This window comes from Daphnia magna, linkage group LG8 (assembly GCF_020631705.1).
Source record: "Daphnia magna isolate NIES linkage group LG8, ASM2063170v1.1, whole genome shotgun sequence".
In the NCBI taxonomy this organism is placed as follows: domain Eukaryota; kingdom Metazoa; phylum Arthropoda; class Branchiopoda; order Diplostraca; family Daphniidae; genus Daphnia; species Daphnia magna.
In genome coordinates, this window is record NC_059189.1 from 2,501,714 (window position 1) to 2,523,234 (window position 21,521).

The window sequence follows — 21,521 nt, forward strand, 5'->3', positions numbered from 1 at the left end:
CTCTGTCTCTTTTCGTGGTTATAGTTTTGTCTTTGTGGTGATGTTATAGTCTAGCTGCTGCTGGACTCTTTTGGTACGTAATGGCCTTCGGGAATGGGTCATAACTACTCGACGCGCACATCACATGAATGCACATAACAATGGTATTTCATTGTGTTGCGGTTTATTGTTTGTTCTTTTGCTTTTTTTTTTTAAATCATTTTTTTTTTATCTTTCTGAAATTGCACAATAGAATAATTTAGGGTCCGATTCGGGGTGGCTCTGTTTCCTTTTGGGAACTACATGTTCACGCAATCAGTAGAATAAAAGAAGAAATGAACAAACAAGCAAAACAAAAAAAAAAAAATGCTACAAAAGAAATGATACACGTAAAGAAATTCGCACACGACACGCAAAACAAGAAGAAAAAAAAAGATAATGCACACAGCGATATCCCATCATTTTAACAATGATTTTTTTTTTTGGCTCGCCGTCACATTTTAAATGAGGAAGTAATAATAGTAAAAAAAAAATACTGCAGACAAAAACTGACAATCGGTAATTATTTGCATTCAAAACACCGTCATCATCTATGGGTAAATCGTGATAATAATAAACAATAATAATAAATTGCTTCATTAAGTAAGGCACATGAAAGAGAACACACAACGACGATAGGCTACGCCTCCGTTCCGATGTCGCTGAGAAATAGGGAGGAGCTTATGGGGACCATCCGGAAGGCCTTTTTTATTTTTTCGTGGGTCCCCGATGATCTTTATCAATTCTTTATCAATTTTTTTCGTCTTTATTTTTCATCGTTTTTACTGCTCGTCTGCTATCATTTCTTAGTCTTCTTGGCAGCACGGCTTTTGGTGCCACCTCCTTCTAAACATTGACATGAAAAGATAGAAACACTTCATTAATCGACCCTTTTTTTTCTTTCTTTCTTCCAAGATTGGACAACAACAATCGAATCCCCTTTGAGAGAATGAAAAATACAACAAAACCCGATAGAGTCCAAATCGAGAAAAGTGTCAACTCTCTTTCGCCTTGTGCCACCAGACAACAACAACATTGTGTGTGTATGAATTAAAAAAGAAAAGAAAAAAAAGGGACTCCAGCATCCAACAGGTTTGACTGGATCTCTAATAAAAAGCCGATTGTTGTTGTTGCAGACACACACACAAAAATGTCAAGTGTTAACCCTGAATCGATCCCAACGTCTACCCTCCCGAACGATGAGGGATAAAAAGAGAAAAAAAAAAAAGTTACACCGAGACTAGCCAAATAAAGAAAGCAAAATGTGCCTCTCACTTTTGTCTCGATTTGCGGTTGATGTTGTTGTTGCCGTCCGCAAATTGAGGGCCGAATGGCTACTATTATTACTGGTAGAGCCAGCGAGATTATCGCTCTTTTGATCAGAAACCATCAGACTCGTCGTCGACTTGATGATGGCGTCTTTGGCACAGTTGGATTGCTGTTGTAAGGCCGCTCCCACATCTGATAAAACACGGAACAAGGAAAAAGTTGGATAAGAAGACGAAGAATCATTAAAAAGGGCGACTGACAAGCCACCATCCAACACCACAAAACTCATCCTTCAAAAATGTACTCAACTCTTTTTCTTTTGTTTTTTTTTATTGCCCAACTTTAATTTTTAAAATATTTATTTTATTTCCAGAAAAAAAGAAAACGAAATCCTCATATCGGACGTCACTTTTTCATGGCAGAGTTTTGTTTAACGAGCAACATTCGTTGTCTTGTTTCCAGGTTATTGTCGTGTTATTAAACAGGGGGGAGGTTAAAGACAAATTTGTCTTGTTTAAAAAAATTCAAGAGATTGAAAACGCAGATGGTTTTCATAGTTTTAAACGTCTTCTTTTAACGCTATTGACTTTCAGACCTTCTGTCGACTCATTTCAAACAATGTTGCAGCCATTTTGTGCGCTTGGCTATTTGTTTTCATTTGTTTATTTTTTGATTTTTTGAAATATATAAATAAATAAAACAAACAAGTAAAAAGACCCTGAAGGATCGTAACCCTGGCACTCGACCGGTTAACTTGCGTCTACACCTTTTCTTTGTAAATTCAAATCTCTGTGTGCATATCTCGTTTTGCAAATAAAAAAAACACAGTTGCCGCCTGCTACTATGTTACTAACCGTTCGCTAAAAGGTGTACACTACGAATATATATCTATTTTTTGTGGATCAAGGCGACATCATGTCGCAAAGTGGTTTTCTCTCAAACTCCATCGAAAAAACTGCGCAAAACTTTAAAAAATCCAGTCACGAAATCATTGAGCACAGGCAATGCGAAAATCGAAACTCATCGAGTAAAACACACACACACACACAAGAAAATAAAACTTTAAAAGCTAAAAAAAAAAAATTAAACTGCAAAATTATTCCGCGCATCGGCAGATACTCGAAACAAACGCCGAGAAGAGAACATTTTAGAAAACGGGGTTATCAGTTTCGACCTCAAATTTAAAACAAGAGAAATTAAAAATGCGGATTTAAAGAAAAACGAATTTGCCACGATAGCTAAAAAAACAAAAAAAAAAAAAAAAAAAAAGGGCCGTCATTTGAAAAAAGAAAAAGGTGCGTGCTGCAGGCTGGCCAGTGGAAAACACACAGAGACTTACGAGCTAAAGAAATGAGTCGCGGTAGATGTTTGCGTGCGTTGGACGCGGCCTGGGCCGTCTCTGCTGCTGACGCAGTAGATTTGGACGACGCGACGGCAGCCGTTCCCATACCTCCACCTAGGACTCCACCGACTCCACCGACACCCGTAAGCAGAGACGAAGCTGTGTGTGTGAAAAATGTGTGGGGTTTTCGTTTTTCGTTTTTTTTTTTTCTTTCTTCTTTGGGTGGAGGGGAGAATTTGATTGATGGATGGGGCTGATCAAGAGATGAGCATTGACCAACACTCACTTTTACGGCGCGCAATCATCTATAAACGACTACTACCGTGATGGTGCTATATAAAACATTCACGCACACAACTCACACAGAATTTTTTTTTTTTTTCGGGTGCCTATGTGGGATGACGGTCTACACAAACGAAAGGAAAATAAAAAAAAAACAAAAAAAAAAAAAGTTCACACACACACACACACGGACACACGCAAACAGATACACACGTAGTGGTACAGAGGAAAGGTTTCGAATCTTTCGGATGATATAACGCATTCGCCGCATTCTCAAGTCACGATTCGAATCCTCTTTTTTTTTTTTATTTATTTTGTTTTTTATTTTTTGAATGAAACGCGCCCGCACGCATCGCTAATGGTGCCCTGTCATCATCACATTTGGCATTTACCGATACATCGGCCGTCACAATCAAAGAGCAATCTTTACAACGGCGGTTATTTAATCGGGTAATTGTGTGTGTGTGTGTGTGTGTGTGTGTGATCGGGATGTTGTAAGTAACGGGTTGAAAAGGGAAAAAAACGCGATTGGTTGCGGGGGAGGAAGCGTCATGCTGCCATCTAGCGGACATGTGCAACAAAAGTGAACGGTGCACGTTCAACAGAAAAAACAAAATTTAAGTCATAAAGAGGGTAGAGAAAATAAAAAAAATTCCACAACCAAAAAAGCCATTTGTAAAAAAAAAAAAAAAAACCCTTCCGAAAAGGTCAATAATAAAGAAAAGGTGGAAAAATATAAACAAAACCAAAAAAATAAAAATAAAAAATGACAAACTCACCTGAGGCTAATAGGGAAGCAAAATTAGTACCACGGGGCAAATGAGGCAGCGACAAACCCGAAAGAGCGGGCAAGTTGGCCGCGAGACTGGCAAATTGACTGGGCGTCAAATTGACTGGACATGAAACGAGAGCCGGAGCAGCGGCGTTGTTCTTGCCGCCGCTATTCGAATTGGCGTGATGGTGATGGTTAGTCGTGGCGGAAGAAGAAGAAGGAGAAGAAGAAGAAGTTATAGTGGCACTGCCACAAGTTGAAGAAGCCGTTGAAGGAGTTGCATGACGCGATCCATTCGCGTACGCCGTTTGGTGCTGCTGGCCAGCCGACGGCTCTGTAATTGCAGTGCTACGACCGGCCACTCCTCCTTTCATATTTGTAATTTTTTTTTGTTTTTTTTGTTTTCAACATGTTAAAAAAGCCGGTCATTATATGATGTTAGAAGAACATTATTCTTATTCCCGCCAAAAAGAGAAATCAAAAAGAAAAAGAAAAGGGACATTTGAAATAAGAGAAGGGGCTCTTGTTGGTCATTTCTGTTTGAAATCGTTTGAATGGGATGGAAAAGGAGATAAAGTTAAAGCGATCTGTTGGTAATAGGAGGTGAGGAGATAGCATCAAGGTCAATTCATTTAAGGTTTCCGATAGTGGGTGATTGCCTCCATTAATTGAAATGCCCGCAGCCCCACGGACAAATCATTCAAAGTTCAAATAAAATTTGGGGTTTACCAGAAGATCCTCTAGATCCTGACGGATGATTGAGAATCCGAGACGATTGGCTAGTCGTCGTCATTGGATGGTGAACAGATAAATTAGGCCTCGAAGGCTCCATGCTGGAAACATCGGGCGAATAGGACGAACGTTCGAGATCGGCGGGCGATGGGCTCCGACTTGGCGCATCCGACGAAGCCGCATCATCTCCATCATCCGATTCGCTGTCCTGTGTCAATAATAACAACAACAAAATCGATGAAAAGTCAAATCAACTAAAAAAAACAAACAAACAAACAAAACAAAAACAAAGACAAGAACCATACAATTATTCGTTAGTCAGTTGTTTTTGTTTTGTTTGTTTTCAAGACAAAAATCACGAGGGGTTCACGGAAATCAGCGTCTCACAATCCGGCACGCTCAAGACGGGTTTTGTAATTGATTACGTTTCAAAAGATATTGTCGATCGAGGGAAGAACTACGTAAGAGAGCTGGAAAACAAAAAAATTCATTACGGATCATCAGATTTTATTTATTCGTATAGCCATTTGCAAGTGGGGATATCAATCCAGGTCGTCGCATTGGGACACTCTTCCAAACAAGCGGGAAAAATATCAAAAATACCCGAAAGGTGAAGCCACTAGAGGTAAGATAACAAAAATAAATAATAAATAAAAAAAAAAAATAAATAAAAAAGAAAACAAAAGAAAAACACAATTTTTTGTTTTGTTTCCTTTTTTTTTAATTTTCGAACGACGTTGATTGAAGAGTTGTCTCCAAAAATCCGACTCTCAAATGTCAATTCAAATCTCTCTCGCTCGCTCTCCCAACACGCACTCCTGTTTCAGTCGGACAAAAAAAAAATAAAAATTTCATGCGGGACATTAAAGAAAAAAATAAAGAAAAAAGTTCAAAGTCTCCACATCATCTCATTAATAATCAAATGAATTCTAGCAGCCGTTCTATACCCCACGTAACGTAGTAGTGGCCATCGCACACCCATATCACCGGTTTTCTCTCTCCTCGGCCCTTCTTTCAAAAAGATTTTTAAAAAAAGGAACTGTCGTGTGTGTTCCTACCGTCTTTTGTATTGTTACCTTGCCCATTCTCAAGTTCTGCTGATGTGAACGTTTGATTATCAAGTGGCGCCTACTGCGAGCGGGGGGATGCAGAAAAGACGGCGAACTCGTTTCGTTCGGCGGTCGGGAGGCATTGGATGAAAACGGGGAGGAGGATAAGACATGGACGCAATTGGAATAATGTAAGCCCATAAGAAAAACATTTGCAGCTATTGATGTTTAAAAATTTTAAAAGAAAAAAAAAAAAAGGGACATTTTCTGATTATTTAAAAGAAAATGGCGTGACGTGTCCAACCGGTCTGATATTGTACATTCGAAACAAACAAAAAATCCGAGCCAAATAAAGACGTGGAAAACTAACAATAATAATGAATATCTGATTAACATAACTGATAGCCAATCATCGAGAAATACGAAAGAGATCTGTTTTTCTATGTTTTGTTTCCAACCCCACCATCACCCCATTTTTCCTTTTTGAATTTCTAATTGAACTTGCTTTTTTTTTTTTTCTTTTTCTTCAGATAAATAACAGAGAGACACAAATCTTGTTTGTCTGGCATCGGATCTTTTCTGCGTGCGTCTAACACAAAAAAAAAAAAAATATTTTAGGATTTTATTTTATTTTTTATTTTTTTGGTGGCGGGCAAAATGATGGCAGCGGCCCGGGCACGTGACATACCTTCCTATTTTGGGCTCGGACTTGATTTCGTAGAAACAGAAGCGCTCGTGCCCTGCAAAACAAAAGTTTTTTTTTCTTCTTTCTTTCCCAACATTTTGGCGCATCGCCTTTCTTTTTTTTTTTTATCGAAAAAATAAAAACGTTGACATTTATGCCGTGCCCGGTTTTCGCAATTTTCCACCCAAGAAGAGGAGGGAAAAAAAATATATAGTTGGATGCTCTGCGTGAAACTTGTCCAATAAATCTTTTGTTCTTAGCGTTTCCGACGTGTTTGGCCATCATCATCCAAACAACAACAGACATATCCCACACAGACACACACACACACACACACAGAGAAAGACAAACACACGAAGAGTCCATCATTCTTCTCTGACCAGACGTGTACGTAAATATCAGAGGGCAAACGAGAAACTCGTTGGCACAGTTAACGAGAAAACAAAAGAAAAAAAAATAAAATATCAAAAAGAATTCATTTTTTTGTGTGTTTCGGTCCATGCGGGATTGAACGAAGCCAATGAAGCCCCCGAGATAACTCAGGTGAAGAACACCAGAAGCTGATTTTTGTGTGTGTGTGTGTGTGTGTTTTGTTTGATGGTTTAACATCTATACGTATTTAAACAATCAAGTTGTGGGGTATGTATAAGACAAACATCCCGACGGCGGGCGGGAGATGATGAATCAGTATCTGTTTTTCACGGACGTCGAAAGACAATTTGCATACGAGAGAGAGAGAGAGAGACGATCTTGTGATTGCAAACGACTTCATTTTCAATTTGCGTGCAGAGAGGGGGGATTTTCCCGATGATTGCGGCCTGATTTATTTGAAAAATAAAATCCCCCCCCCCCCCAGTTAGAAAAGAATCATTCGTTAGAGGGCAGATGATGCAACACGCACATCAATTCTATTAGCGCTGAACAAGGACTTTGTCAAACGAAAGGGCGTTGCCTTTGTTTTTCTAAAAAAAAAAAAGGGTATTTTAAATCTTCTTTCAAGTAGGAACGAACAAGAGGCAAAAAATAAAAATAAAAGGAGCAGAACAAAAGAGAATCGAGATAAGAACACCAAAAGCTAACGGGCAGGTCACACGAGTCTAATTTGAGAAAAAGGGAAGAGCAGCTCACGGCCCCCTGAGATATACACGGCAGAGACCGATATAGATACATCTTTCTTTCGTTTTTCTTCCTCTTTTTCTTTCCTTCATTCGAATGCCACAATTGTTTTTATTCCCCATTTATCGGCCACGCCCATCGATTATTTTCTTTTGAAAAAAAAATCAAAAATTTGTGATTTAAAAATGATTTGAGGTCATCTTTTTTTTGAATGGGTTGATTATTTCTTGGCCAGGTGTAGAAAAACAAACTAAAACAAAAAAAAAAAACAGGTTGATTTCTTTGAGGTGGACGGGGCCCCCGGATAGTTATTAATAATTTCTTCCAATTTTGTTTTTGGATCGTTTTGTCAAGTGTTGCACTTGTTTTGTCGAGGGGCGGGGTAATCGTCCCATCATCATCTTCGCAGTTGATGATCGACACTTTTGCGAGTAGCTTTCGGCGGAAATGCATAACAAACAACTACAACAAAAAAAAATGAACGAATAACGGGAATTTGAAATTACGACATTAAATCCCGGCAACGCCGAAAGAAATTCTTCATCTTAAATCTTGAAAAAAAAAAAAAAAAATTTGGATTTTAATTGATCCGCAGTCATCTGTTTCGTTCATGTTTTTTTCTTTGTTTTCAGGGGATTTCTCATTCGTGTGATCATCGCAGTCGCGCCAGTGCGCAGAAAAAGACGAAAGACGGACCCGCTGGCCGGCCAACATTTTCTTGGCCCTTCACATTTTTCCAAGAATTTTTTTTTTCTTTTCTTTTTGATTTAAAAAAGAAGGAACAGAGAGAGAGAGAGAGAGAACAAGATGATGATAATAATCACGTGAGAGGGCAATATTCATAAATAACACGCACGCTGGCCAGCAGCAGGGTCCTCGAACGTAAAGAATATGAAAATAAATGGCAAAGAAGAGAATGACGACAACCAAAGAAGAAGAAAAGAGCGTCGTCGTTCGAATTTCGAGAACAACACACACACACACACACACACACAGAAAGAAAGTCGTAAATATCTTCTTCTTGTTTCTCCCCTACCCCGATGGCTACTACACCAGACTATTACAACCAACCAGCCTACTTACTTATACTTACAGCAATAACTATTATAAAACTACATAACTCTAGCAGGTCTTTTTTTTTTTAATAAACAAAATTTGATTTTTTTTCTGAACGACCTGCGGGGTCACCGTGAATGCGAAATAAGAAAGAAAAAAGAATTCCCGCCATTGGCCTTGTGAGTGTGTGGCCCTTTGGGCTCTTTTTTTTTTCTCCCAACACCCGAGTCTCACAATTCCGTGTAGGTGTGTTGAGTCATCCACCGGTAGGAGGGGGAGTAAACAGACGGAGTCCCTAACTTCTTTGCATGTCGCTAATCCCGCGGGAGAACAGAAGAAGGGCCTGTAACTCTGTGACATCTTTTTCTTTTTTTCTTTGGGCAACTTGACGATCGACTGCGTTTAAAAACCAAAAATTCGAAGCGGAAGAAACAAGAGTGACATTTCTTGTTGGCTGTACGAGAGGCGATCGAGCGAGTTGAAATCGGCCGTGACACGCGGGGAATCACAAACATTCGAAATTGACATTCAAACGAAGAATTAAGAAATACAAGAGAGAGACAGAGAGATGGTGGCGCCAAACTCCTTTTGGAAGCTGCCGGGCGACTTCAAAAAAAACAAAACACAAACGGCCGGTAGGTGGAAAAAAAAAGAAGAAGAAGAGAAACGAGACATCAATATGGAAATGAAATCAGAGATAGGAAGAACAAAAGAGAGAGAGAGAGAGACACAAGACAACGAGGACAAGAGACAAGGGAGAGAGCGACGCTCGTGTCTCTTTCTAACGTGTCCACTTTTGTTTTTTTGTTTCTGTTTTTATTTAGAAATAAATATAAAAGTTTAATTTCTCTCTCTGAATTTGAATATCTAGCAAAGGGTGGTTGACACACTCATTCATTGGCTGTCACCCATGACGGATGAATCGGGGCGCATCCTAGACGAAAGATATTTACTATAACGTCCTCCTAACCTTCTTTCTTTGGCTGAGGGGACATTTACACATTATTTTTATTTTTATTTTATTTGATCCTATTTATTAAAATCTAAACACAAAAATGAATCGAACATTGAATATTTCTATTTTGAAGGAAAAAAGGGGGACGTCGAAAGAGGAGAAAACGATCCCGCGTGAAAATGACGAAACTTTGTCTGAATGTGTCGCCGCCTTTCACTTCTATTAAACATTTATGACGTAAATATACGTAGACTAACGATCTCAATGTCTCGAAGATAAGAAAAATTAAGAGGGGGGGGGGATAGCTGTAAGCCTATTATTATCGCGTTTATTACAGGACGACGACGACGCCGTCAAGTCGCCGTCCTTTTCATTTGTCCCTTTTTTTTTATTTTAAATCCTTATCTTTTACCTCCCCAGGAAGAAAATGATTCGGGAAAACAAATTGAAAGGAAAAAAAAAAAAAATACAAAAAAGGAAAATATTTCTGGAAAAATATCAAAATTGAAAATGAAAACTCGTTTTGTTTTAATAGACTCGTTATTCAAATGTGGGGCCAGTGTTTTTGTGAATGTGTGTGGCGCGTGCCCGAGCAGTTCTCATTTCTCGAGAATCGGTCCCGATTTTTCTCTCTTTCTCTCTCCCCTTCATTTTTAGATTGGAAAGAACTAAATGAAAAAATAAGTACACGGCAAATAAACCTGTTTCATTTTTCTGTTTTCTTTCTAAATGAACAATCTCGAATCCCCCCCCCAAAAAAAACCGAAAACAAAACAAACGACAAATGAAAAAAAGTTTTGTGATTTGTCACCCCAAAAAAAATAAGAAAATTTCTCTCGATTAAAAGAAAAAATCCTAAACTATTAATTTTTTTAAAAATACTGATAGGATGGGTCAAGTTGGCCCAGTACGCATCTTCCCGGGCGTGAGTAGAATGAGGAAACAGACATTGAGAGAGAGAGACCCTTTTAGTAGCTCTTGAGGGGGGGGGGGGACTGTGAGGAGAAATTCTCTTTTAAATACAAAAAAATAAAAAGAAAAAAGAAACGTTAAGAAGATGAGGCCAACCTCGACACAGACAGAGGGAAAGAAATCAAAACAAAAAAGAAAAGAAAAAAAGAAGAAGAGGACCCCACACTGAAGGAGAGATGGCCCGACACGCACCTGTGATGCAAAATCAACAGGATCGCTCCCGATCGCCAATCGAATGACTTGCGTTTCACATCGTTCAATTCTACTCGGCACAAACTAACGAACGGTGTCAATTACACGACAGCCGCATAATTACGTCGCGATGAAAATCGCCAAATAAGACACGTATGGTCATTTCCCCCTTTTTTCTTTTTCTTTTTCTTTTTTCTTTTTATATCTATGCTACCTTCAAGTTTTCTTTTCTTTTTTTTTCTTTAGCGGGGCACCCCTCCAGCTCGAAGACGAGCCAGTTTTTATTCTTTTGTTCCTCTTTTTTTATTTTTTAAAAAGAGGGGAAGAAAAAGAAAAAGAAAAAAAAACGGCACGCCATCATCTAACCGTCGCTTATGATTCATCATACAGGGCTCTGTCGGGAGGAATAAAAATGAGATCCCGAGCGCGAAAAATACAAAAAATAAAAAATAAAATTCCGATTGGAATTTCATAATTCAAAAAAAAAAAAAGGAAAGAAAGAATAATAAGTCGCATCCAAGAGACCTCCCCATTTTTATTGATACTTGACCGGTATCTTGACCCGTCAGTTTGGCAACCTTCAACCATCCATCAATAAATCCCCATCAAGAAAAAAGTTGAAGCCAATCAAATTTTTTTTAACTTAAAAATCATTTTTGAAATTTGCTAAAAAATGTTATTTTTTATATTATTTGTTAACTAATTTTTCACTTCAACTGACCGCGAAGTGGCCAGCCGACCCTCTTCTTCACCTTGCCCCGCGTTATGCAAATGAGCAACAACATTAAGCATTCGGGCGACTCTGCGGACGGAACAAACGAGAGAGCGAAAAGATGTTAATCATCTCGTACACGCTGCGACATGCGAGGAATAATTCAAGAGTCGACTCTCTCCGTTTTTCTGTTTTTTTCCTATTGCCCCTCTTTTTTTCTTTCAAAAAGAAAAACAAAACAAAAAGAGCGAAACAACAAAGCGGACCCCCATTTTCACCTGCGAATTGCGGGTGTGGGATCGGTGGGTGGGGAACAAGTTCAAAGTCCACGCGCGACGACAAAGTAGTTGGATTTCATTTTTTTTGCTCAAAGGAAACTGTGTAATTTTGCGTTGCGTGCGCTAGTTGCTCACGTTTGTGTTTCATCAGCGAAGAAATGGCCGTCGGGAATAGGGGGAAACAGTAAGCCGAAATCAACATCTTCAATCAATTTCGTTGTATCATTAGACGATCTCTCACATCATTTTGTTTTTTGTTTTTTGTTTTTTCTTGACGTGACCAAAAAAGGTTTGAGCGTCGCCCGTGAAACTGGAACCGCCAGGATTGGCCGTCAAAAGCAAGAACATAATTTTTTTCTTTTTCTTTTAAAGAAAATAACAAAAAACAAGTGGCCGTCCGTTCGGGACCATCTGCCTCATCTTTCGCTCGTAAATGAGTGCAACGGTGCGGATTTAACGACGGGCGACAGTCCGTACAGCCCATTTCGCTAGTGTTACGCAATCGGGCCAGTCGATCGAAAAGCCAAGGCCGTCCGGTAAGTCGCTAAATGTCGATCAAGTGTTCCAGACGGTGCCGTGTGTGTCTGCGTGCATCGGTTACACTTGTGCGTTGCGCTTTTGCTGGCCCCTTTCTCTCTATCCAACGTTGAGACTGGCGCCCAGTCCTTTCCGAGACCCTTTTTTTTTCTTTTCTTCTTCTTCTTTCCCGCTGGCCGGGAGTTCACGGCCCACAAGGCCAAAGCTTCCCACCCTCCCCACCCAACAGGTAAAAAGAAAAAAAAACGTCCAAAATAGAGAGAAAGAGAGAGAGAGAGAGAAGAGTTTTTCTTTTTGCCCACCTGCCCTAAGGCATTTAAAAAAAAAAAGAAAAAAGAATCCAGTAGTATATCCCACCGCTCTGGTGATTCATCCACGCAACAGGTAGGACTGAATAAAAAGAAAAAAAAAAAAGGGCGGAGGAGAGCGAGAGAAAGATTTTCAAGGGGGGGAGGAGGAGGAGGGCATGATGGAGGAGCTGTGGGGTATAAAATGGGTGGTCAGGTGTCGCGCGCCCGCCTTGTGCTCCGCCATCCTTCGTCCGGAGCAGTCGTGCGTCTCTACTATTCAAGATGGGAACTTTTGTGTGTGGTGATTCCACGAGGGCGGACGGACAACATCAACAGGTGAGTTTTCAAAACATAACGTTTCACTTTTGTTGTACAATTTCTTGTAAAACATTCGATTCGACAAGTCTGCGAGGAGAACAGGATCACAAGTGGCAAGGGAAAAAGAAAACGATTGTTCGGCAACGAGAAAACAGGTAAGACAACAACAAGTCGATTTCAAGTTGTTCAAATGTTTGAACAGGACGCGAGTCAACAACAGTTGGACACAAAACTCGACGAGATTTGTTTTGTTTTTTTCTTCAAAAGAAACCAAAACAAAAGAGAGAGTCTTCAATTGTTGATGAGCATTTTGCTATTCTGTTTTTGTTTTTAATTAATTATTCTAATTTCAAGAAGTGATCTTATTTTTTTTTGTGTTTCGTTGGACAACAATGTTGCCCCAGAAAACGAGAGAGAGAACTTCATTGTTATCCAAAAGAGTTTTCTGACATGTGTGTGTGTATTGAGAACTACATAATAAACGGATTTGACTACATTCTCCCCCAATCCCCCCTCCAAATTGAAATACGAGATGCAATTGCCAACTTGTTGTCTCTTGAAAACAAAACAAAATTCGTCTCTTTCTCCCTTCGTGATTTCTATTTCGTGTTTTGTACATTTCTTTTTTTTTTTTTCGCTGGACACCGACAAAGAGGTAGAGTCAACCAACCAAAATGGTTTCAAAAGAAAAAGAAATGAACAAGACCCTGAAAAAAAAAAACTTTACTTTCTTCTTGATTCTCTTTTTTTTTCTCTCTATGAATGATGAAAATAAACGAAACATTTCTCTTCCGAAACATTCCGAAATCCTGTCAAAATAATCCCCTGGCGTTTCATTTTTTGTTTTTTTTTTGTTATTCCGGATGTTTAGAAAAAAAAAAGGAAAAAAACAGAAAGAGAGAAAAATGACTAGAATTTGTGCACGGCCAGCTCACGTTCGTACCTCATTTTTTTCCCCTTCCCAAATCCGTTAACGAGGTACGAATAACCGGACACACAAGAAAAAAAAAAAAGGAATTTCCTCAAAACATCCGAAAAATGACGTATTAAAAACACACGTACAAGAATTTACATAGTAAAGACAGGCCCCGTGTGTGTGTGTGTGCAGAGTCACACGTCAAACACTAAAAGAAGAGGTGGGACCCACCTTTCCAAGTGCATTACTAAAGAGATGGACAACCGTTTTCATTGGATTGGTTGCTACCACATGGCCAGCAGCAAACGGTAGGGGAAAAAAAAAAACAACGTGAGGGCCACTACATCATCATTGCAGTTGTGAACTGGCGTGACTGGCCAATGTATTTTGTGTGCACGGAAACGCTTTTCATATACGGCTGGCAAGTGTAATATTATATGACGTATGTCTCTGTTGCGTGAGACAAGTGGCCTCTAGATGATCCCCCAACCCACCCCCCGAAAAGTCAACCTCTTTTTAACTCTCCCGGCGAGCACGGGCCGAAAATTTATTCATCCCGCTTTGTAGATCGTCTTGAAACAGAGGGGTCATTGATCATCCTCTTTTTCTTTTAAAAAAACCGTTTGTGTGTATGCTTTGAATTATCTTCTTCTTGTTTATGTATTCTTTATTTGATTGCTTTTATACTATACACATACCCCCCCTCTCAAACGGTTGACGCACGTCATATAATCTTGAGTTGTTTATATATTTTTTTTCTTCTTCTTCTTCTGTTTTTCGAATCATTTTGGCAATTTAAAGGGGGGAAAAAATGATAATAAAAGAGGGAGGGGATTGGTCATGTGTGAAACAATTCGTACTTTTTGTGTGTGTGTGTGTTTTAATATCTACAAGGCTCCGTATATACAGGCCATTTCTTTTTTTTTTTTTAAATTTAATATCGTTATTATTATTATTATTTTTTGCATAATGATGATTTTCTCATCTTTCTTTCATAGAAGATCAAATACAAAAAAATGTGATTTTTTTTTTTAGTGGATTAATTTTTTCAAACATGACCTATAGAGAGATAAAGAGAGACGGGCAGAACAACAACAATGGAGGGGATTGTCCGTCGTGAAATAACAAATAAAAAATGTCACACATGTTATTAGTAGTCTTCACACAAAGATGAGACAAACACACGCACGCACACACACACACGCAGACGCAAGAAAAGAACAAAAAAAAAATATTATTTTTGTTGAAATCTCTCATTTCTCCGTTGAAGAAGGAGAAGTCGCGATGAATCGAAGAAAAATATAAAAAAGGAATTGATTGATTGGAGAGTTATGATTCACGCAAACGAATAGGAGAGAATTCTTTTTATGGCACTGTTGGAAGGGCTGGGCTTGAGGGAGGGCATCATCTGAATGTGAGAGATTCGACAGCGCGCGTCAATTGATATTTTTCAAAAAGAATCAAGAAAATGAATTTCTCTTGTAAACAGAAAGAGAGAGAAAAACAAGTTTTTTTTTTGTGTGTTTTGTTTAATATTAGTATCATCATTGCTTTGTGTTTAAATTGACGTTATAGACGAACGGACGGCGATCCCGCTAGAAAAAATGCAGAGAGAGAGAGAGAAATGTCATCATCATAATAATCAAATGGTTTCTGGTTTTGGTACACGTTTTTTTTTTTGTCTTTTCTTGTTTTTGTTTTTTTTTTCGTCTTCTCATTCGAAATAGACGCACTCACGGGGCACGTGCCCAAAGGGATAACGCAGATACAGACTCACGCAAAACATACATACACACAATACACCGCTTCTAATTATCAACAACATTCTAAGCTTGCTCTCTCTACTCCATTTTGTCTTTTTTTTTTTATTTATTTATTTATTTATTTTGTTTTTGTTTTGTTTTTTTCAAGAAAATGTTCTCCTCTCTTTCTCTCCTTGAATCATTAGCAATTCAAAACACGAACAGATTGAGAGACACCGAGAGAGAGCAAAGAGTCGGGGAGGGCACAACTTGGGAGGGGGAATCTGGGCGGGAGGGAGAACCGGACGCGTTCCAGTTTTTACTTTCCGAAGGAGAAGGAGAAAAAAAAAAAAAAATTATTGCTTTTATTTTTGGTTTCTCTTCTATCGTATCCTTGTTTTGTATAAATAAAAGATAACACTAGAACTATAATTTTCTAATTTCACATTTCTCTCTCTCTCTCTTTTTGAAGTGATTGGCAAAATGGGTTTTCAGTGGCAATATGACGATTCAATTCAAACATTTGGCATTCGTCAATTCACGTTTCAACAATTTTAGAAAATCTCTAATTGTTAGACAAAAAAAAATCTCCTCAAATTCGTTTTTAAAAAAACATTGAACAAAACAAATCGATTGTGACAACAAGATTTCGTTAATCACAACTCGTTGACAAATTAAAAAAAAAATTATTCAACCAGAAAAAAAAAAAAAATGCCGACGCTTTGTGGCGTCTGAAAAAAAAAGAAAAGTCGTTTGTACGTGCGTGTGTCGCGGGACTATTTTGCCAGCAACGGCTAGTGGTCCCCCCTTGAGGGCAGGTGAATCACGAAAAAACTCGTGTGTGTGTGTGTGTGTGTGTTTGTATGAAGCGCGGGGCCGGCTCCGGTGGCAGAGCGCGCGCACGCGTGTAGTGATGCTGTTGCATTTTGGCCTTAAAAGGAGCGTCGACGACTTTGGCCTGCGGAGGCCACACAGTTCGGGCCAGAAAAAGAAAGAGAGAGACTCGTTTCCTTCTTCTTCTTCTTCTTCTCTTTCTCAATCTATCTCCCTGTCTTTAACTGTGTGACGAGAGAAGGCCATCTTTGAAAACTCCTGTCGACCTGCACTTCAACTCTTCATCATCACCATCACAACTGGGATGGATGGATTTAAAAAAACCCAAAACCCAAAACCCAAAACCCAAAAGCAATGTGGGGGAGGACTATGATCAACCAAACGGCCAGCGAGCAAAAATGAGGAAGACGGAACGCGAACCGCTTGATGGAACGTGCGGATCACATCCAGAACGGCCTAGTCGGTGTGTATCGGGAGATGGATGGCACAAGAAAGAATGAAGAGACGCATAAGGAAATTAAAAAAAGAGCTGGACCACAAGCTTTATGTCTTTCACAATATCTTCTATGCTGTTACCTTCGACTCTCTCTCTTGCGCACCACAACAAGAAGAAGAAAAAAAAAAAACAAGATAGAAGAACGGGAGGGAAAAAAAGAGAGTGTGTCGAGAAGGAGGTACGAGGTGGAGGGAGTAGGAAAGAGAGAGAGAGAGAAGAAAACGGGTGACCATCTGCTCGCGAAAAAGCCATCCGGTGACCTTTGGCCGTGGCGGAATCAGCGGCGAGAAGAGTGGGCGGATGCGCGACGCGGAAAGCTTTCTGCCCATGTGTCTCAAGCGGCCGACAAATGCGCAACAATTGCCGATAAAGCGCAAAATGACAACACATGGTGTGCGTGCATGTGTGTGTGTGCGGGCCAACAGCTCACAACTTTTAAGAGCCAGTTGCTGCTGTACGTGGTGGACGATTGAGGTCAGACGTCAGAGAGCCGACGACTGCGACGTGGACCCTAACATTTTCTCCCTCTCCTCGTCTTCTTTTCTTTCAACGTGAACTTTGTCGGTTGGCACATTCAGCTCATTATACACACACACACACACACACACAATCTCTTCTTGTTAACAGAGAGAGAGAGCATTGACTTGGCGTCTAAATCTTTTTTTCTTTTTCTTTTTCGGTGTTCAAATCAAAGTTAAAAATTGTACGAGACTATTTGCTCTGCATCTTTTTCTTTTCTTGGTCAGTTTTTTTTTTTCCTAAACGAATCAACATTCCCCAAACAAAACTCTTTCTCATTTTATTTTCTCTCTCTTCTTTGACTTACGAAACACGGCGCATTTAACCGACTCGTTAAAAAAACAAAAAAAAAACTTAACATTTTTTGAATCCCAAAAAAAAAAAGGTCGGACGTTCAAATCTTTCTCTTCAAGTTTTTTCTTTTTTTTTTCCGGGATAGCGAAAAGAGAATAACCCGTGCAGGATGGCGTTCAGGGGGGCTCCCATCATTTATTTTTCGAATTTCTGAGTCGTCAGAGCCATCCATCATCGGCAGCGGGACCGCCGTATGAGTCAAAAGGTCGGACTTGCTGCCGCGACGTAAAGGGACAGAGCCATTGTTGGTCAAGGGACGTCGCAACTCGTGAATTAAAACCCAAAAAAAGAAAAAAATTGGCTATCCCTCTACACTTGTCCAGCTGCCTTCTGTGTAATAATAAACGTAGCGGTTAGACGGACCACCAACGGACCGCATTTCTTTCATCCTGATTTAATGACACGTTTCTGATTTTCTCTCTTCTTCTATCGATTAATTAAAAGAACATTTTTGTTGAATGCCCAGGGCCTTTTTTTTTTGCTAATTGAATACCAGGCGGAGGACGGAGACAAAAAAAGAAAAGAAGAATGAAATCAACTACTGAATGAGGAGAGTTCACCAGAATGAGATATCGAAGAGAAGCGCAACGTTTTCAAGTTCAGTTCAATCCCTTATTTGGACACGCAGAGTAAGCGACTCATTGACCGTACAAGGCCCATGAACAACGATATAGACCTGGCCCAATCTTTACAAGACCTAACGATCTTTATGGGATTCCCTTCTTTTGTTACCTGGCGAAAAGCACAATGATTATTGGGGACGATGACGATTTCCTCTCTTTTCCTATGCCCCTCTCAAAGGAAGAGTTAAGACGCAATCCAGCTCGTTACTGAGGGCTTTTTGACGGCGCAATCAAAACACCGCCGCTGACAACACACACACACACACACAACAGACAACAAGGGAACCCGCTGTGACGCTTTTTTCTTTCTTTTTTTTTCACTTCCTTTTTTTTTTCGCTTTCGGCCTTTGAATGAAAGGAGGAAAAAAAAATGATAACCAGATTTTGTTATCTTCATTACACGTGGAAATTATTCCTCCATTTTTTGTGTGTGTGTGTGTGTTTACAAGAAGGACTAGTTGGGTTTTCAAAAAAGAAAAAAAAAAGTTGGTGATGATGAAAGAGAAGGACATCATCTTTACGGTGATGCTGTTGGTTTTGGAGTAGGGTGTAACTACATCATTTGTTCCGCTCTAGTAACTGATTGTCTTTCACGCTGAACCTGCCGTCCTTCAGACACACACACGCACAACAAACAGAAGAAGAAAACAAGATATCAAGAATCATTTTCGACGCAAAATTCTAACTAATAAAATTTCAAAGAAAATTTCAATCGACGGGATCGTTATCCCGCAAGAATAAAATTTTTTGTTCAAAACATTTTTCGTTCCCACAACCAAACGTTAAAAATGAAAACAGCACCTATTTTTTTTTTTTGTTTTTGTGTGCGTTATTTCTCTTCAATTCAAAAAGAAGAAGAAGAAGAAGAAGAAGAAGAAGAAAATGAAGGTTTTTTGAAAAACACAGTTCGAAAAATTAAGACTGTGGGAACCAAGTTTTAAAAATAGCTCTTTTGTTTTGTTTTTAAACCGGGATAGAACAAGTCAAGAAATGCAAGTCTTTTGAAAAATCGGATATTAGGATTTTTCGTCTTTAAGAAAAAAATTCTTTTTTTGAAATAAAAAAAAAAAAGGGAATTTTTGTTTTGAAGAGACAAAAAAGACCATCGGGAGACGGCCGTGTGAGACGGGTCAGACTAGGTCATGGTTCTTATTTCTGTTTAACAAAAAAAATAAAAAAATGGGGATTTGAATGGGGGATATGGGAAGAGTTAAGAGATAATAAGAGAAGGGAATCGCTTCACTAAATGTAACACTGGAAACGATGAGCCACGCCTGAATGCCCTGATTCTGTTGATTTGTTTGATGAACTCTTTTTTTTTTTGTTTTTTGTTTTTTCTTTGTTTTTCTCTTCGATTTCTTTTTGTCACTTTGAACAAGTGAATTTCGGGAAAAGTAAAATTATAAAAAAAATTTAAAAAATAAATGAAAAAAAAAAAATCAAAAATAAACGGGGAAAAAAAGGGGGGAGACCTGGGAAAAGAAAAACGAAACGGACTATCTGCCTTGACTGTGCTGCGGCTGCGGAGTGGGTGCCGGCGAGAGGGTGAGATGACCCGAGCCACCCGAGCCGGGCGACGACAGACCGTGCTGGACGTATTGGTGTTGCGAGCTGTGGACATGATGGAGGTGGCTACTGGGTCCCGGAGAGGGTGACCCGTGAGACGCATAAGGCGAAGGCACATGATGGCCAGATAGATTGGAAGAAGGACCGGGACCTAGAGGAGGACCCAGTAGACCTGGATGGGAATGAGCATGAGAATGGTGGCCGCCACCGCCGCCGCCGTGAGAGTGACCATGCCCGTGCGGCGACGGGTGCGAAGACGACTGATGGGAAGAAAGAGCATGCGAGTGCGAAGGGGTAGGCGGAATGTGACCCGTGTACATCATCTGCCTTACTTTCTGGTCCTCGTCGTGTAACGTGTACGTCAGCTCCGTCTCCTCGAAGCCCGTAGCCGACATCCGTTGGTCCACCGTGCTGGATGGAGGGTCAGGTGAGTTGAGACACGTCTGAATCAACTGCTTCCCGGCTTCGGACGTGATCATCGGTTGGAGTTTGCGTGTGGCGAACGTGTAGACGTGTCCTGTCTCACTAGCCACTAGCAACATCACTTGGGTCCCAGTCAGTGTTGACAGCTCGTAGGCCTGCAAGCATTTGAAACAAACAAAAGTCAGTGGTTTGAAGGCAACTGAGATGGATGACTAAGAACATCGAACAACAGTTGGGGAATAAAAGCTGAGTACGCTCACCTTCTTCATGATGCCTGTCTTTCTTTTGGAGAAGGTTGTGTACCTCCTCAGCTTGTTGTCGATGAATTCCATCTTGATTTTCACACGACCTTTGGTCTTCTTGCCGTTGGGTGGTGGAGTCTTTTTGGTCTGCGAGCCATTTTGACCACCAGATCCAGATCCTCCATCATCCATGGTGCTGTGACCCATTCCGATTGTAGACATGGTGACGTCAGACACCATGGGATCCTGCTTGAGGTTGAGTCCAGCCACTTCAGCCGATCTCTTAGATTGGTGATGCTGGCCTGGCGAGCCCATCCCAATGTGGCCTGTTGGGCTCATCCCTGGCGGTCCACCATGCCCAACAATGTGGTGTTGGTGCTGCAAGACGTAGGGGTCTGGTCCATGACCGTAAAGGTCTACCCCATCCCCTGTCAAGGCACTGTGGGAGTAGCTCATACCGTACCGAGACTCCGGTAAGCCACTTCCCTGACTCTGCATGATGATTTCAGCGGGGTAGTGAATTCTTGAAACGTGGTGGGAAACGAAAATAAAATGTCAAAGTATATGTGCACTAAGGGCACACCACCAAACAGTTATAGGGTACGAAACGACTACGTTGACCACTGCTTTCTGAGCTCAACAATACACGATCGCAGACACTACACGAACGAAAAAGTAACAGAGTTGAGCAGCAACGTACAATCAACCGGTTTCGGCGGCCATCGGGTCGCTTCTGAGGTCTGAGAACGAAATCTTTCCCTCTCTTTCTCACTCCCCTCCCTCTATTGGCTTCACGCAATGTCTTCCACATGACAACTAGCAGACGATGACTCTACAACAAAATAGTTCTGGGAGAATCCCGATTAATTCTCATTAAATCTTCCGTTAATATCACATTTTTTTGAAAAAAAAGTCAAATCAAAAACTAAGAAATGATCGTCTTCATACTAATACAAAACTAAATACATTTGATGACGTCACAGAGAGGCGGAGGTATACATCGAATCTAAAAAAGTCAAGAGAAAAATCCCGCTCGTCTCCTGCCATGCCCATAAAAGGCAAGGATGCCTTTTACGGACGACCGAGGCGCCGCGCGCGCGCGCGCGCGCATATCGGACTCAAGAAACGTTTTCTTTCTTGTCGATGGCCGTTTTTTAGAAACCTGGGACAAAACGTGTCCAGCATTGCGTATTCGGTGCAAATAGTCGATGTACACGTCCATCTTAGGGAT

At 40.2% G+C, this 21,521-nt stretch overlaps 1 protein-coding gene and 2 long non-coding RNA genes across 4 annotated transcripts; 2 read left to right on the forward strand and 1 right to left on the reverse strand.

Annotated features, from left to right (window-relative positions):
• Positions 1 to 146: 146 nt before the first annotated feature.
• On the reverse strand, positions 147 to 21,086 carry LOC116928559 (serum response factor homolog). 2 transcript variants are annotated; one of them, XM_032935653.2, is made up of 7 exons: positions 20,309 to 21,086; positions 19,958 to 20,203; positions 4,413 to 4,623; positions 3,691 to 4,050; positions 2,627 to 2,788; positions 1,294 to 1,479; positions 147 to 864 (listed from the first exon to the last, which is right to left on the reverse strand). In XM_032935653.2, the coding sequence occupies exons 1-7, from the start codon at positions 20,786 to 20,788 to the stop codon at positions 818 to 820; spliced, it is 1,692 nt and encodes a 563-aa protein (XP_032791544.2). In that variant the 5' UTR covers positions 20,789 to 21,086; the 3' UTR covers positions 147 to 817. The 2 variants fall into 2 exon arrangements, with proteins under 2 accessions (XP_032791544.2, XP_045033464.1); XM_045177529.1 differs by lacking the exon at positions 2,627 to 2,788 and having other exon boundaries at positions 20,309 to 21,085.
• LOC123475197 lies at positions 1,460 to 2,370 on the forward strand. Its single transcript, XR_006649981.1, has 2 exons — positions 1,460 to 1,587; positions 1,661 to 2,370. It is a non-coding gene; the product is annotated as an uncharacterized LOC123475197 (long non-coding RNA).
• Positions 11,568 to 13,071, forward strand: LOC116928561. The gene is made up of 2 exons (XR_004397304.2): positions 11,568 to 12,593; positions 12,662 to 13,071. It is a non-coding gene; the product is annotated as an uncharacterized LOC116928561 (long non-coding RNA).
• Positions 21,087 to 21,521: the final 435 nt, after the last annotated feature.